Source organism: Megascapheus bottae, chromosome 1 (genome assembly GCF_031878675.1).
Source record: "Megascapheus bottae isolate mThoBot1 chromosome 1, mThoBot2.hap1, whole genome shotgun sequence".
Classification (NCBI taxonomy): Eukaryota; Metazoa; Chordata; class Mammalia; order Rodentia; family Geomyidae; genus Megascapheus; species Megascapheus bottae.
This window is the reverse complement of record NC_143509.1, coordinates 90,695,361-90,711,066: the sequence shown is the minus strand read 5'-3', so window position 1 is coordinate 90,711,066 and position 15,706 is coordinate 90,695,361. Positions and strand designations below refer to the sequence as shown.

Genomic DNA, 15,706 nt, shown 5'->3' with positions numbered 1-15,706 from the left:
AGACATGTATCTACTGACATTCCTGACAATATCTAACTTGGTTCATTATACTATTATCTGCATTTTTAATCTCCTTAGATAAAAATATGCACATATATTTTATATATTACATAATATATGATGCTTTTAATATATTTTTCATTTTTATGTATGCATTCACATAATGTATGTTCATAAATGTATATTCATGCATCTGATATATATCATAAATCATATATATTTAATTGCATAGCCATATAAAATACATGTATACAATATGTAATACTTATGAATACATAATATGTATGCACATAGGGTTCTGAAATCCAACAAATTTATCATCTCCTAGGCCTCAGTTAATCTTCAAATTTGACCTATCACAAGATTTCATTTTAACTTATTCTCAGCTTAAGTTTCAGTGAGAAAGGGACATCAGATATAAATATGTTCATCTTTGCTATTACTTCAAATTTAAATAATCAATGTTAATTTATTGTGTGGTTATATTTTGATGGTCTACAGTAGTTGTGGTAGGTATATGAACAAAACATTTTAAGTGAATACTCAGGAAACCACATAATATATTCCCAATAAGATGAATATTTGTTCCAATCAGGGACCAATGTATTTTAAAATAATTTGCCAGTTTAGATTCCATTCCAGGTAATATTTAGATACTCCCTCAGTACAAATTTGCTAAGCACCCAATATACCTCATAAATACACATTTCAATTTATAGTGAATTATTTAATAAAGGTCATCATCTTTGATGGAAATCAGACTGCTAAGGATTTCCTCCTTTGATGATGATCACGCAGAGAGTCAATGTAGAGTATATTCGGCATGCTGAATTGAAGAATGTTGTAGCCTTAACAATGAAATAGTAACGTAATTCATATTTGTAGCAAGAATGGATGTATCTCCAGTGATAAGATGATCAAGTAAAATAATGGGGAAACATAATAGGAATTTCCCAGGCAAAGAAATGTAATAATTGTGTAAAAGTTGCAGATTATACTCTTGAATGGTACAGGAGTTGTAAATCAAGAAAATGGTACACGTGCATTTATCAGCCATGATGACATGTAATGAGGGTGGGAGAACACAATTGTACAAATAAATGGAGCTTGCAATCCATCCACCTCAGTCTCCCAAATACTGGGATTACAGCCATGTACCACTCAACCTGATCATTTATCTCTGTTGTATTGTGGTAACACTAGGTAACTTTTAAGAGCGTTGTTGCATAATAACTGAGATTGTCTGGTAGCTCATGAATCTGAGTTCAAACCCCAGTACTACAAAAAAATTAATCAAATCTCAATTATTTTATGAATTAGTATGAAAAGAAAGGTATTTAGGAGAATGAAAAATGAGCTTAATTGTAGTTGGTATTACAAAGCTAGAAATATTAAAATTTAGTATATATATATATACATCATGAATAAGTCCTTTGATAAATTATATAGCATATATACACATTATATCTTAATCATTTTATATTTTAATCTTCAAATAATCTATTCTTAATGTTCATACACATAGTACTTCATAGAGTTAAATATACATGCAAATCTCAGTTCTGTCAATAGTTCTTTGTTACTTTTGGGAAATAACCAAAGAGAAATTAAGTAGAACCTTCAATGCAAAATAAAAATCAGTTATTGTAAGTAATGGACACATTATAGAAGCAATATTTTTAAGTTCACAAGCTATCTCCTCTATACTTATAGGTTCCAAGTGTGCTTTTTTGCACACAAAGGTGACTACTCATTCTTTTTTATTGTAAGGGTGATGTAAATAGGGGTTACAGTTACACAAGTAAAGAAATGAGTACTTTTCCTGTGGAATGTTGTTACCTCCTCCCTCATTTTCTCCCACTTTCGCTCCCCTGGCTCTCCCAACTTGTAGAGTTTTTGGGAGTATCATTGTTGCATTGGTTTGCCCTTCATACTTTGTCTCTCCTTCTCCTTCCCTTTCCCAAATTAAGTAAACATATACACAAAACACAGGATACCATAATCAAAAACAGTACAACAGAGGATAAACAAAAGTGTGTGGGGGTGGGGAATTAAATGAAAGAAAAAAATAATAATTTCACATAGTACAGAAAAAACACCCCTCCCCCCAAAAAATCCTCTTGTTTGAATATCTTGGAGATTGCAATAAACTGTATAGTTTCTGCATGGCATAGGACATAGCTTGCAAAATAAACAAAGGCCCACAGATTGGGAGAAGATCTTCACTAGCCATACAAAAGACAAGGGCCTTATATCAAAAATATTCCTAGAGCTCAAAAAATAAAATCCCCCAATACCAAATTCTCAAAGAAACAACCACCCCATTAATAAGTAGGCTAAAGAATTCAAATGAGATTGCTGGAGAGGTAATAAGAATAGCCAATACACACATGAAGAATGTTCAACATCTCTGGCCATAAAAGAAATGCAAATCAAAATCGCATTGAGATTCCTTCTCATGCCAGTCAGAATGGTCATAATCAAGAAAACAAATAATAGTAGGCCAGGAAGTGGCCAAAGGGAATGCTACCACACTGTTGGTGGGAATCTAGATGGGGTGAACTACTCTGGAAAGCAGAATGGCAATTCTGTCAAAGACTAAACATACAACTTCCCTATTATTCAGCAATCCCATGCCTAGGGCATTTATCGAAATGATCACAAACAAGGTCAAACTATGTTCACTGAAGCATTATTTACTAGAGCTAAGACATGGAACCAACCCAGATGACCCTCAGTAGATATGAGTCAAGAAAATGTGGTATTTATGCACAATTCTAAGCTTCCATCAGAAAGAATGACATTGCCTCATTCAGAAGGAAATGGAATAAATTAGAAAAAAAATCATATTAAGTGAAGTAAGCCAGACACAACGAAACATATGCTAGCTACATGGTTTCTCTCATTTGTAATAACACATGTCTAAGATAGTCTGAGCAAAGGAGCATAGTAGCTCAATAGCTATGTAGCTATGACCATATAGTCAAACTTTAATGTAGTTCTCAGCTACATTAATGTAGCTGATGTAGCACATCAGCTCATTTTGTAAGACATGAACATAGTCTCATTTGCAACTTATTTGAAACCTTGGAATACTAAAGTGCTAACAACCACAAAATGAGCAAGAGAATTAAAGAGAGACTTATCAAAAGAAGAGGTTAAATGGTAGAAAACCGTATGAGAAAATTATCATCATCTATGGTCATAAAGGAGATGCAAATAAAAACAATCCTAAGATACCACCTTACCCCAACAAGAATGGCCAAGATTTTGAACTCAGACAATGACAGATGCTGGCGGAGTTGTGGAGAAAAACAAACCCTACTGCATTGCTGGTGGGATTGTAAGCAAGTTCAGCCGCTCTGGAAAGCAGTGTAGAGGTTTCTTAAAGAACTGAAAATTGACCTTCCCAACAATCCCACCATACCACTCCTGGGCATCTATCCTGAACACCATAACCCAGGATATGATAAGGACACCAGGTCAGCTATGTTCATCTCTGCACTATTCACAATAACCAGGTGATGGAAACAGTCCAGATGCCGTACTGCAGATGAATGGACACAGAAAATGTAGTGTATATATATATATATATATATGTGTGTGTGTGTATATATATATATATATATATACATACACAATGGAATCCTACATAGCCAACAGACAAGATAAAATAATGGCATTCGCAGGGAAGTGGATGAATCTAGAGAAAATCAACCCAGATTCCCCTCAACACATTCATGGATCAAGAATATGCAGTACATATACACAATGAAATTTTACTCATCCATCAGGGAAATGATACTGTACTGTTTGTAAAGAAATGAATAGTCTGTAAATATATATATATATACATATACATATGTATATGTTTAGGGAAGTAAGTCAGGCTCAGAAGGACAAAGTATTCATGCTTTCCTCTTATATATCAGAGCTAGATGTAGCTTATAAATGTATAAATAATTAACTGTGTTGGATGGTATACAAGTTTTCCCACAAATGTATTAAATGAAATATAGTAGATTCAAACGAAAACAAATTGTGTAATTACTTAGAAAAGCAAAGTCAAAGTTAAACTAAATAAACACCAAGAAGAGAGTATTCTAAGGAAATGGGGTGGGATCAAGAGGAAGTGGTACGAGAAAATAATAATGCAATAAGAATTCAATGCACAACCTACAAAATTAGGAAGAGTAAAGGAGAGTGGGGAGAGAAAGAGGTTAAAGGGGTGACAATGATTAAGATACACTATATTAATAAACGGCTTTGTTAAATGTCAACTTCTTTGTAGAAGTACTTAAATGTAATTGTTTTTTGCCAGTCCTGGGGCATGAACTCAGATCCTGGGCACTGTCCTTGGATACTTTCGCTCAAGGCTAGTGCTCTGCCACTTGAGGCACAGAGCCACTTCAGGCTTTTTCTAAGTATGTGGTACCAAGGAATCAAACCTAGGGCTTCGTGCATGCTAGGTGAGCATTCTACCTCTAGGTTATGCTCCCGGGATAATGCATTTTTAAATGCCACAAACTTAGTTATTTCTACTTCTTTAAGGTATCACTATTTGTTCTGTAACATAAGATTAATATTTTTGGTACTCATTTCCTAACAATTTTCCAAATTGAATTTATTACTAACATCCATTTAATTCTTGCAAAGTAATATATTCTACATCTATTCAATATATTTTATGATTCTTAGATCCATCTTAAACGTGAGGGATCATCTTAAACACAAATCCAATTTAATAATATTGTTTTCTTGAGCAAACATTGCTTCTTACTGTCTTACTTTGCTCAGTATTCAAGATATTCTGCCTCTCACTCTCAACTTTATTAGGTCCAAAAGTAACATTATCTACCCAATCCAGTTTGAGATAAACAGAATTCATTGGACTGGAGTGTTTCTTTCCCTTGTAACCTCCCTACTTATCAACAGTTTGTTCACCTTTCAAGTTTCTCCTCCATTTTCTCCTCTTGCTCATGTCTCAGATCTGTTTTTGTCAGCAGAAAGATGGTCTCCTGAATTATGAAGGTCTATTCTTAAGAACAGCTCTGATTTAATTTGCAGCAATTTTCACTTTGTAGTTGATATTTGGGGAGTCCTTTATCCTAACAAGGGTCCATCCTAAGTATTTTGTTTGCCTAATCCAACCCTTACCAAGTATTGGTAATACAAAAGAGCAACTCATTCCTAGTACTTTAAACTGCCAATTACTCTGACTCCTGATAAAGAGTTGAGATTTTGACAAATGTATTAACTAAAATTTGATAGACTCTAGGGAACCTGAAAATAATACAATTCCTTAGAAAGGCAAAGTCAAAGGCACCAGGAAATTGTACTTGCAAAGAAGGAGAGGCAGGAGATTTAGCTCAGTGGAAGAGCCTTTGCCTGGGAAGTACAAGGCCCTGGTTTGGTCCTCAGCTCTGGGAGAAAAAAAAAAGAAGGGGCAGGGACAAAAGGAAAGAGAGATAAATGAATGAAGGACAGTGGGGGGGAAATGCAGGCAAAACTTGTATATGATATGCCTTGACATGTCTTGAAAAAAATGAAAAAAGGGGGCTGGGAGTTTGGCCTACTGGTAGAGTGCTTGCCTAGCATGCATGAAGTCCCGGGTTCGATTCCTCGGTACCACATACATACAAAAAAAAAATGCCAGAAGTGGTGCAGAGGCTCAAGTGGTAGAGCTTTAGCCTTGAGAAAGAAAGTCCAAGGACAGTGTTCAGATCCTGAGCTAAAGCCCAGGACTGACAAAAAAAAAAAAGAAAGAAAAGAAAAGAAAAAAAAGAATTATATATACTACAAATTTAAGAAAAGTAAGGGAAGGATGTGGAAGAATGTTGAAGAAGTGAAACTGATTAAAATGCATTGTAATATAAACTTGTTAAACAGCAACTCCTTTGTACAACTATTTAGAGATAGTAACTTAAAAAGAACTGTTGAGATCTGGATGGATCTCAAATTCAAATCCTTGTTCCCTAGGTGTGGGAGTTCTCACCCATTTTTCCTTTCTAGGTCTCACTGCTATCCTGTAAAGAGAGAGTGCTAAGGTAGTTAGTTGTAGGAAAGTGAGAACTCAGCCTGTCCACAAATTTTAAATATGCGTATATAACTTGTAAGAATTCACTTAGTGCACTTCATAATTCATAAATCCTATTAACTTTAATGCCAATTTTGCAACATTTTGATGGACATTTTATTGATCACATCTTACTTGTAGCTTTTGGTATTTCTATTGTTTGTCTTCTCAACAATCAAAATATGACATTCTATAAACCAACCCCACAAATAACGGCAAATTTAAAAAAAACATTAAACAAATTAAAAACTACACATTAAACTGAAGTACAAGAGAATTTACTACTCCTGAAATATCACTAATTATAGTTGATATAAGCATTTCCAATATTTTCTTGGTAACCCAATTCTTCATCTATATAACAAAGTTAATAATCCTTCAATTCTTTATGATGAGTGAACATTCTATCAAAAATTAAATGATGCTGGGCGTAGTGGCTCACACCTGTAAACCTAGCTACTCAGGAGGCTGGGATCTGAGGATCAAGGTTCAAAGCCAGCCAAAGAACAAAAGTACCTGAAACTCTTATCTCAGATTAACCCCTAGAAAATGGGAAGTGGGGCTTGGCTCAAGGGTAGGGTGGTAGCCTTGAGCTGAAGAGGTCAGAGACAGCGCCTAGGCCTAGTTCAAGCCCCATGATGCACAAAAAGAATTAAATGAGAGTATGAAATATTATACAGCATAAGGAAAATACAAACACAAGATGGCTATAATAGCACTAGTCACAGCAAAATTTAAAATTCCCATATAAAAACATAAGACAAAAGAAACAGTAATTCTATTATAATAACATAAATTATTTCAAGAAAAGTACTAAAAATTCCATGGGAAAACAAATACAACCATAGGCAATGAATTAGATGAAACAACACAGTTTATAGTAGTGTCCCCTAACTGTTATATGAAATTATCCCTTAATTTTTGATCAGCACAAGTTATAAGAAGATTGAGGCCACTTTGAATAAATTCACTGAATTGTTAGCATGCAAGTGCTGACATTAGATTCACTGTAAGACTTCAAAAAAATGTCAGTTAATGGGCTGGGAGTTTGGCCTAATGGTAGAGTGCTTGCCTAGCATGCACAAAGACCGGGGTTCAATACCTCGGTACCACATACATAGAAAAAAGCCAGAAATGGTGCTGAGGCTCAAGTGGTAGAGCTCTGCCCTTGAGAAAGTCCAAGGACAGTGCTTAGGCCCTGAGCTCAAGCCCAGGACTGGCAAAAAAAAATGTCAGTTAATTTATTAACTGTCATATTGGCACAAAATGTAAACATGTTACTTTGATCTTAAGGTCTACTACATTTTTAAATCCTTGTCAAGTGTCATGTTTTGTGGGTCAAGACCTGAATTAAGTACGTATATTCTTACCTGTCTCCAGAGTTGCTGTCAGCAATGACTTTAATTTTGTATGTGATATTTGATAAGGTCCTAATTGGGTGTTTATTCTAATCATGGTGCCCCCTTAAAACTATGCCTTACAATGAATTAATAATACAAAAGAGCACTCCATTCCTAAAGATTCTGTCGTGTCACCTGCTGGCTAAGTGTGAAGAAAAATGTGTGATAACTGAATGGGACCCTAAATGGAGCCCCCTAGAATTGTTCATTACACAACACACACACACAACCGTTTTAGTATTTCTGCTTAATGAAGTGCCTGTGGCAATATAATTAATGCTATATAAGCGGGTAAATCATATAAATTATTCTACTTAACAACAAATTATATAAATATTGCCCCCCTCGATATTTTTCTACTTATAAGAGATTTTATGATCTTTTAAAATTTGACTAAAAGAGATATTTAATGCAGAGATAAATTTTTCTCAATGCTCAAAAATACGCGAACAACATTTAACATAATAACATTACCAAGTTACGAGGTGCCTATATGTATTAGCCCTCCTTAGGGCCGAAAGAAAGGTCAATGAATCTCACATGCTTATATCAAATTTTCAAATGAATAAATGATAGTTGTAAAGTTACATTTGTTCCTTCAAGGTCAAGAAATGGATAGCAGTTTGGGTCTTATTCCACATTGAAATGTTCTTCTTGCCTATTTATTTCTTGTTAGGTTTTTTTTTTTTAATGAACAAAATAGAGCCAAGAAAAGTTTGATCAATCAAGTTGAAATTCTGCATACTCTCATCATTTGATTGCTCTGCTCATAAATATTCTCAAAATTCTCTGTCATGCCTCTTAATTATTTAAATTTAAGTCAGTCTGTGTCATTACATCATGGCTTACTAAAATGACGGCTAGTACTCGATGGATTGATAGCATCCCATGAGCATGTGAAACTGAGAAATGCACTTGAAATTCATTTTTACATATACGGTCTTTATGGTTAATAGTTAACAGTTACTAATATATTTTAAAAGGATGATACACAGAAGTAAGAAGTACTTTTATATGATGAATGATTAAGTATTATCCCATGATGACATACTGGACTACTGCCTCAATAAAATCAAGAAAAACACACTTGTTCTGTCATATGTGTTCTCCTAGCATATAATCAGGAATACTAACGCTAATTTATACACTTTAGTATAGCCCTATCCTCAATAAGACTGAATGAGTACAGAGCTTACAAGGAATTAGAATTCATGCCAATAAAAGTTGAAAAGCTGTAAGATTCTTTTCTAAGAATATTACCACTGCTAAATTATTCTTATATAATATAGCAATACTCAGAAATGAATGCTACTTGGGATATCAAATACTCACATACCAACACACACACACACACACACACACATACACACACACACACACAAGCAACTGAGACTTGCTCTTCACTTATTGGGCACTCTTCTTGGTGTTTTCAGAAGTTCATTGCTGTGAGAGATGACCCTGAAAACAGAAAAGTTAAAATGATTTCCCAATGTCAAATGCCAGAGAGCAGCATGCCTAGTTCCAAAGCCTTCAGATGGTTGATCCTATTTCTATTATCACTGCCTCCAAATGAGGAAAGGCAAAAACAAATTACCCTGTTCAGCTTGGTCACTGGCCTCAATCTCTGCAGCTCGTTTCTGGTCTCATTACAAACCACCTCTCTATTTTGGAAAGAGTGCCATTGTCCTTACAAAATGATATGACGTTTGACTTTCTGGGAGTACTGAATGAAGTCCTTTTGTTCTATTAATTGCTTGCCTGGTAGATATTACATTGGGGAGAACATTAGCCCCCTGTGTCACTGAAAGAAAAAAAAAAAGGTCCTCATCTGACATGCAGAACTCAAAACTTCTTTCTTTGTTGGCTCAGATTGAACATGAGAAATGAAAGTGAGGAAATGATCTGCTTAAATCCTTTGACAGAAAGCAGGGGAGGAAATCCTCTGGGTTCTTCGTTAACAAAAAAGCAAAGGCATTTTATGTTTTAGCCTATTTCCTTTAAGTGAAAATGGATTTGTAGTTGATTCAAGAAAAAGCTTGTCCAAGGAATAGTAGCAGCAGGATACACAGACAAAGGCTATGAGAGATGTAGATCCTGCCTAATGGAAGATTACTTTTGGAGAGCTCTTTCCTTTACACATTCACACACAAGAGCCCTATTTTTAAAAGTTACATTTCTCTAATGAACAACGACTTCCCTACCACTTCCCCAGAAAGAAGTGTAACTGCAAGCAGATTGGTTTAAGTAATTAACTAAGCAGTTCACTACACTCCTCATCCGATGATTCTGGCTGAAGTAAATAGTGGTTATGTGTGCTTGAACTATACTGAAATCAAGCAAACAATGCTACTCAGTCTTAGTACAATAAAGCTTGTATTTTTTCTTTGTGAATCATCAGAAGTTGATATTCATTAATCACACTTGGGTCTTTTTGGTAAATTTTGGGAAAGCAGCCTATCACTACTGCAGTTTGAGAATGCAAATTTACAAACAGCAAATGCACTATGAATGCAAGACTCAAGTTACCACTGGACAGATTTATGACCCGGAAGCTGTGATCAGGTTCTGAATGTGAAGCAAAAATAATGGCAGAAGTTCCATAATCATACTATTCCCTTTTCATCGACAACTAAAAAAATCAAACTTGACGATCATACTTCATTAGATATTAATCTTACAGTGGAGACATGAGGCTTTTAAAGGAGCATTTTGACTTCAATTAAAGAAAAAAAAGCTCTCCCTAGAGGAGGAAAATAACACTGTGTTGAAAGTTACATGAAGAACTATAAGAACTATTAGATCTCGTTAGCTAATTATGTTATTGGTATCCACTTAAGTCTCTGGCTTCTGTCATTTCTTCTTTTCAACTACTGAGGTTCCAAAACGATTTCACTACTTAAAAGGGAATACATCATCGCTGCCTTTCCCAGTCTAACTGCTCACCACTTTCCAGAGCAATAGCTTCAATCACGCTTCATAAAATCTCCTGCAAGTATATTGTTGGAAACATAAATCAGCAAGCAGGGGTTTTCATATTTCCCAGGCAAGCCCAGGAATCACTGCCTGAAGCCTTTTCCATGGCCCCATTTACGAAAGAATAAACAAAATCATGAGTTACACAAGGTTCTTTTTTTCTTTTTTCTTTCCAAACAGCTCCCAGTGGTGTGTCTGATACTTGCTGCTGCATCCTTAATTAGGGAACAAAACCCTAGCAAGGAGAAACTGGGCTCCAGGGCGAGGACATCGGATTTCTAAGCATCCCTGACTTCTTTCATGACCACACCACATAGAAGGACTGCACACTTGTTCTGATACATATCGATAGCTCTGTGATGGCCATGTATGTGAAAATGTGGATGGAAAGATCTGTTCAGGGTTGCTCTTCTTCCAGCCTGCTTCATTAGAGTCAATATGGGCTCCCCTGCAGTCATGTTTCCGTTTCAGAGCTCTTCCTACAAGCCTACTGTATTCTGATTACACATCAGCTGAATCACAACATGATACATATTACATGTACAGCCTAAATATAAGTATCCCAACGTTTTGTTTCCCTTCTGTCCCGAAACTCAAACACGCTTGGCATCTGCAATGATATATGTGCAGTATCCACAACTGAGACATTCTTTTGGTCCCAAGTGTTCACAATGTAATCCCAAATCTGCAAAAACTCGCTTCCTTGTATGCTCCTACATTTACCTCACGCTGCTTCCACTTATTTAACTGCAGTTGCATTCTAGGTGCAGTGTTCACTATCTGTTTCTTGCTTTTCACAAATGCCTGAATGTATTCCATACAAGCTGCTAAACACAATCAACAGCTCTGGAATCATGAAAGAAGCACATCTATATGGGAAAAGCATAGGTTGATTTTTCTCCGAGACTGATGGAATTAACAGATTAGGTGGGTATTATCTTCAAATGGGCATCTCCATAATTCGTCTGAGACTGAAATATTACATACTGTTTGTATAGGGAAATGAGCAGCTTCATACTTAGATACTTTATGAACTATAGTTAGATCCCAGCGTTTGCATTTCTAACCAATTTCCTTGTATCAGCTGCTAACAGTATAGCTTTGGAGAGGAGAAAGGAAGAAAAAGGAAGGCATCACATGGAAAATGTCAAGCCCTGCTGAAGAATGATAGAAAGACTACAAGAGCAGTAATAGCCAATACTGGGATTAAAATGGAGTTCTACCACCCCCTGCTGGACCACATAAGCAACAAAGAAGAGGCTAAAAGTGCTTGGAATTTGGATATAGTGAAGATATTTAAAACTTATCTTGTCATTTATTACTTTATTTTAAACTAAACTCAGATCGTCCTAATAAGGTAACCTTCTCAGCAATTACTATACACCACAAAATTGTTGTTTCTTTTTTTAACCTTCCAATATTTTCAACTCATGCAAGATTTTAACATTTTTTCTACCCAATTAAATGTCCAAACTTGTCTGGACAGTTGAGGAAGCTTTCATATATTGTAAATATTTTTTATGTCACTGTATGCTGTCGAAACAAGCAAGATAAATTAATACAGATCTCTATACACATCATCAGATCTGACTTCCAGAAACTGTCCTTCCAGTTAATTGACTAGGTTTCTCTTCGTATTATTTTTTCATAATAAATAAGCTCATCCCAATTCTCCACAATCATCACCAGAACCCCTTCCAGGTGCAATTACAATCTGCTGATACACACATACACACACACACACACACACACACACACACATTTCGATTTTTTGCTGTATTCACAAGGGAGCAGAGGGTCAAAATGAATGATTGCAACACATGTTTAGTTTTATGCATTTGGGTTTTTTTTTCCACATGCACACACACCCACACACAGACACAGACACATATCTGTGGCCTCTTCTTAGTTTCAACATAAATAAGCCATCATTATTCACTTCCTAAGCAAAAATTGGTCTTGGGGGAGAAAAAAAAGACAAAAAAAAGGAGAGGAAAAAGCACAAATCTCTTAAGAATCGAATTTCTTGCACACCAGAGACATTCTGCAAACGAATGAAGCCCTGATAGTGGTTTTTATTTTTTGTGGGGGGGGGGGAGGTTGTCCTGTAAAATATCATCCCTCGCTTTCCCTGGCACAACCGCAGATATTTAACTATTCATACACACCAACACACTCATGCCATTTATCTCATCAGGAAAAAAAAAAAAAAGAATCAAAGGGGGGGTGGGGGGAGGGAGGGAAGCAACATCCCAGGAAAAAAAGAAGCAGTGTGCCTCTCTCCATCTCTTGCTTTACTGATGTACACACACACACACCCCAAATTCTACATTTTTTTCTCTTTTAAAAAAACAAAACCTGAAGGGTCTCCACCAAACATCAAAATAATACTAAAACAAATAACACGTCTTTAAATAAAAATAAAACCACAGGCAATGTCAATCCAAGAGCCACCACAGCAAAGGATCCCCTGCACCATGAGCAGTAACTTTAGAGTTGTCTGGCGTTTGCAGGGTGCTCCCCACGGTGCTCCCGGGGTGGGGTGGCGGGGAGGAGGGATGGAGGGAGGGAAGGAGGGAAGGAGCGGACATGCCACGCAGCCCCTCGCGCGCTCCTACCTTGCCCGCTACCGACGAGCAACCCGAGCAGGTAGAAGGAAAGGAGGAGGCTCATGTTCAGGACGTGACCCTGGTGGACAGTTCCAAAGTTAGCAAGTGCAGCCCTGGAGACGGAACCTTCCGCTGTAGCCTCGTCGGCCGCTCCCGGGGTGCCCCGGCCGCCCGCAGCCCGCGCGCTCCTCCTCGCAAAGTGACTGCCAGCTCCGCTCCGTGCCGCACTATATCCAGTCGGCGGCGACGGCGGCGGGAGCAGCGGCCGCCGCGGCGGCAGCAGCAGCACAGCCGGGCGGAGGGAGCGAGTGAGCTGAGAGCGAGGGAGGGAGCGCGGGGAGGGAGCGCGGCGGCGGAGCGCGGCGGCGGGGGCGGGACGCGCGCGTCGGAGGGAGGCGCGGCTCCGGTGTATCCCTCCGCGCCCGCGCGCTGCGCGGCGGACACGTCTGAGAATTCGTCCGCCGCCGTGGCCTCGTGGGCCGCAGGTTCGAATCCCGGGTGGTGTCACAGAGTTCACCAGGAGCTGCTGGGATCGCCGGCGAGACACGGAGCTGCAGTCCGCAGCCTGGCCCCGGGGGGCCTCGTGCACACCCGCCCAGCCCAGACCCTCCGTTGAGAGTGTGTGCGTGTGTGTGTGCATTGAAATGAGGGAGAGGTGGCAGGTACCCAGAACTCACTCACCTCACCTAGAGATTGGACCACCTCACTATTTGTCATCTTGGTGACAAAGGTGTAGGTGACAAAGAATCAGGGGTCCCCAGAGTCTTGATCTCTGTGTCCCTGGGTCCATGCAACCAAGCTGGAACCTGACAAGCAGTCCTTCTGTCCTGCATTTGTGTTCTGGCTCCTTAGAGTCACCCACTACCTCACCTCTCTGCCTCCCCAGGCTTTCTAAGCAAAGCTCTTCTTTTATAAGAAAATGGGATGGCAAGATGGGGTCCTGGGAGGATCTGGGTGTCTCCTGGCCTTTGGGAAGGGCAAGGCGTCAGAGGACACAGCAGACTGTGTGGGGCGTGTTCTTGCAGGATGGTTTTTGAGGACATTTACTATGTTGGCATCTTAGGGGGGCTTGATAGGCAAACACATATATCATGTCTAAGCAATGCCTCTCGCACTCCTCATTGCTTGATAACCTGTCTTCCTGTTTCATTTTAATCCCAGTTCTTTTGCCAAGGAAAAGAAAAGAAGCAGCAGCACATAAGCTTGTAACTGATTCTGAGCCACAACTGTGCTTAAGTTTATCTAAGCTGCCCCCTGCCCCCAGAAAATAGTGCAAGCAGCAAGTTTCTATGTGCAATATATATATTATAAATACATAGATTTCACTTCTTGATTTCTCCAGGGGATCGAAAGAAAACACAGATGCATGTACAATTACAGAAATAGATAAATGTTGAGCTTTGCACCACAAAAACATGGAATTTTTTTTTTCAATCTGACATCAAGATGGCTGTTTGGGAAATGAAGTTCTGGTAATTGTATGATCCTTTATATTATTAGTAGAATTACATTTATCTAAAGTCAAAAGTTGAATTATGCTAGATAAGAATTGGTAGCCTATGAAATAAACTAGAAATTAAGTCTTCCTGCAGAGAAGAGACAGGCCCCCAAATCTTTTACAAGTACCTTTATGAACACACAATCATAAAGCATACATTGCACACAGTTTGAACAAGTTCACTTCTTTACTAGATTTCCTCAGCCCCTTTCCTCCCCTCTATTTTTCAATATTTTGTAGGGGTTTTTTTACCTATGCTATCTTTATCACACTCATAGAATTTCCTATTATTTATTAACAGATAGTGTCCAAAATCTCATAGTCCTTTGTATTTTTGTTTTGTGTGTGTGTGAGAGAGAATTCTTGTATATATAAAAAAGGCAAATAGACAATATATTGTTAATCAAGACTAGACAAAGGCAATATGCTAGTCTGATCCTTCCCTCAACTTGCTGCTATTTTTTTTTTGCCAGTCCTGGGCTTGAACTCAGGGCCTGAGCACTATCCTTGGACTTTCTCAAGGCTAGAGCTCTACCACTTGAGCCTCAGCACCATTTCTGGCTTTTTTCTATGTATATGGTACTGAGGAATCGAACCCAGGTCTTCGTGCATGCTAGGCAAGCAATCTACCACTAGGCCAAACTCCTGGACCCCAACTTGCTGCTATTTTGTATGAAGAAAAGTGCCATACACAAAACCAAAAGTCTGTCATGCATACCATGTTGTAAAACCATAGAAGACATAAAAGGAACCGAAATTATGGGTAAAGGAAAGAAACATTTCTGAATATGGGATTTGGGCAGGCTTGAGGAAAATAGTTTGGGTTTTTTGTGTGTGTGTTTTTTTTTTTTTTTTTTTTTTTGCCAGTCCTGGGCTTGAGCTCAGGGCCTGAGCACTGTCCTTGGACTTTCTCAAGGCTAGAGCTCTACCACTTGAGCCTCAGCACCACTTCCGGCTTTTTTTCTATATGTGGTACCAAGGAATCGAACCGGGGTTTTCATGCATGCTAGGCAAGCACTTTAACCACTAGGCCAAACTCCCGGCCCCTTGTTTTGTTTTTTTAAAGGAAGAAATTAGAGACTTCGTCAGGACAGAGAGTAGCTAAGCAAATCTTAGCTGGCACGGAGAACAGAGAAGTCTAATGTAAAAA

At 38.1% G+C, this 15,706-nt stretch overlaps 1 protein-coding gene across 2 annotated transcripts in view; it reads right to left on the bottom strand.

Annotated features, from left to right (window-relative positions):
- Positions 1–13,165, bottom strand: part of Ncam2 (neural cell adhesion molecule 2) — a 329,220-nt gene extending 316,055 nt beyond the window's left edge. For both annotated transcript variants that reach the window (XM_090348116.1, XM_090348127.1), the window contains exon 1: positions 13,068–13,165. In XM_090348116.1, the coding sequence (XP_090204242.1) occupies positions 13,068–13,122 (55 nt within the window). In that variant the 5' untranslated portion in view covers positions 13,123–13,165. The remainder of the gene's footprint in view (positions 1–13,067) is intronic.
- Between the last annotated feature and the right edge of the window lie 2,541 nt (positions 13,166–15,706).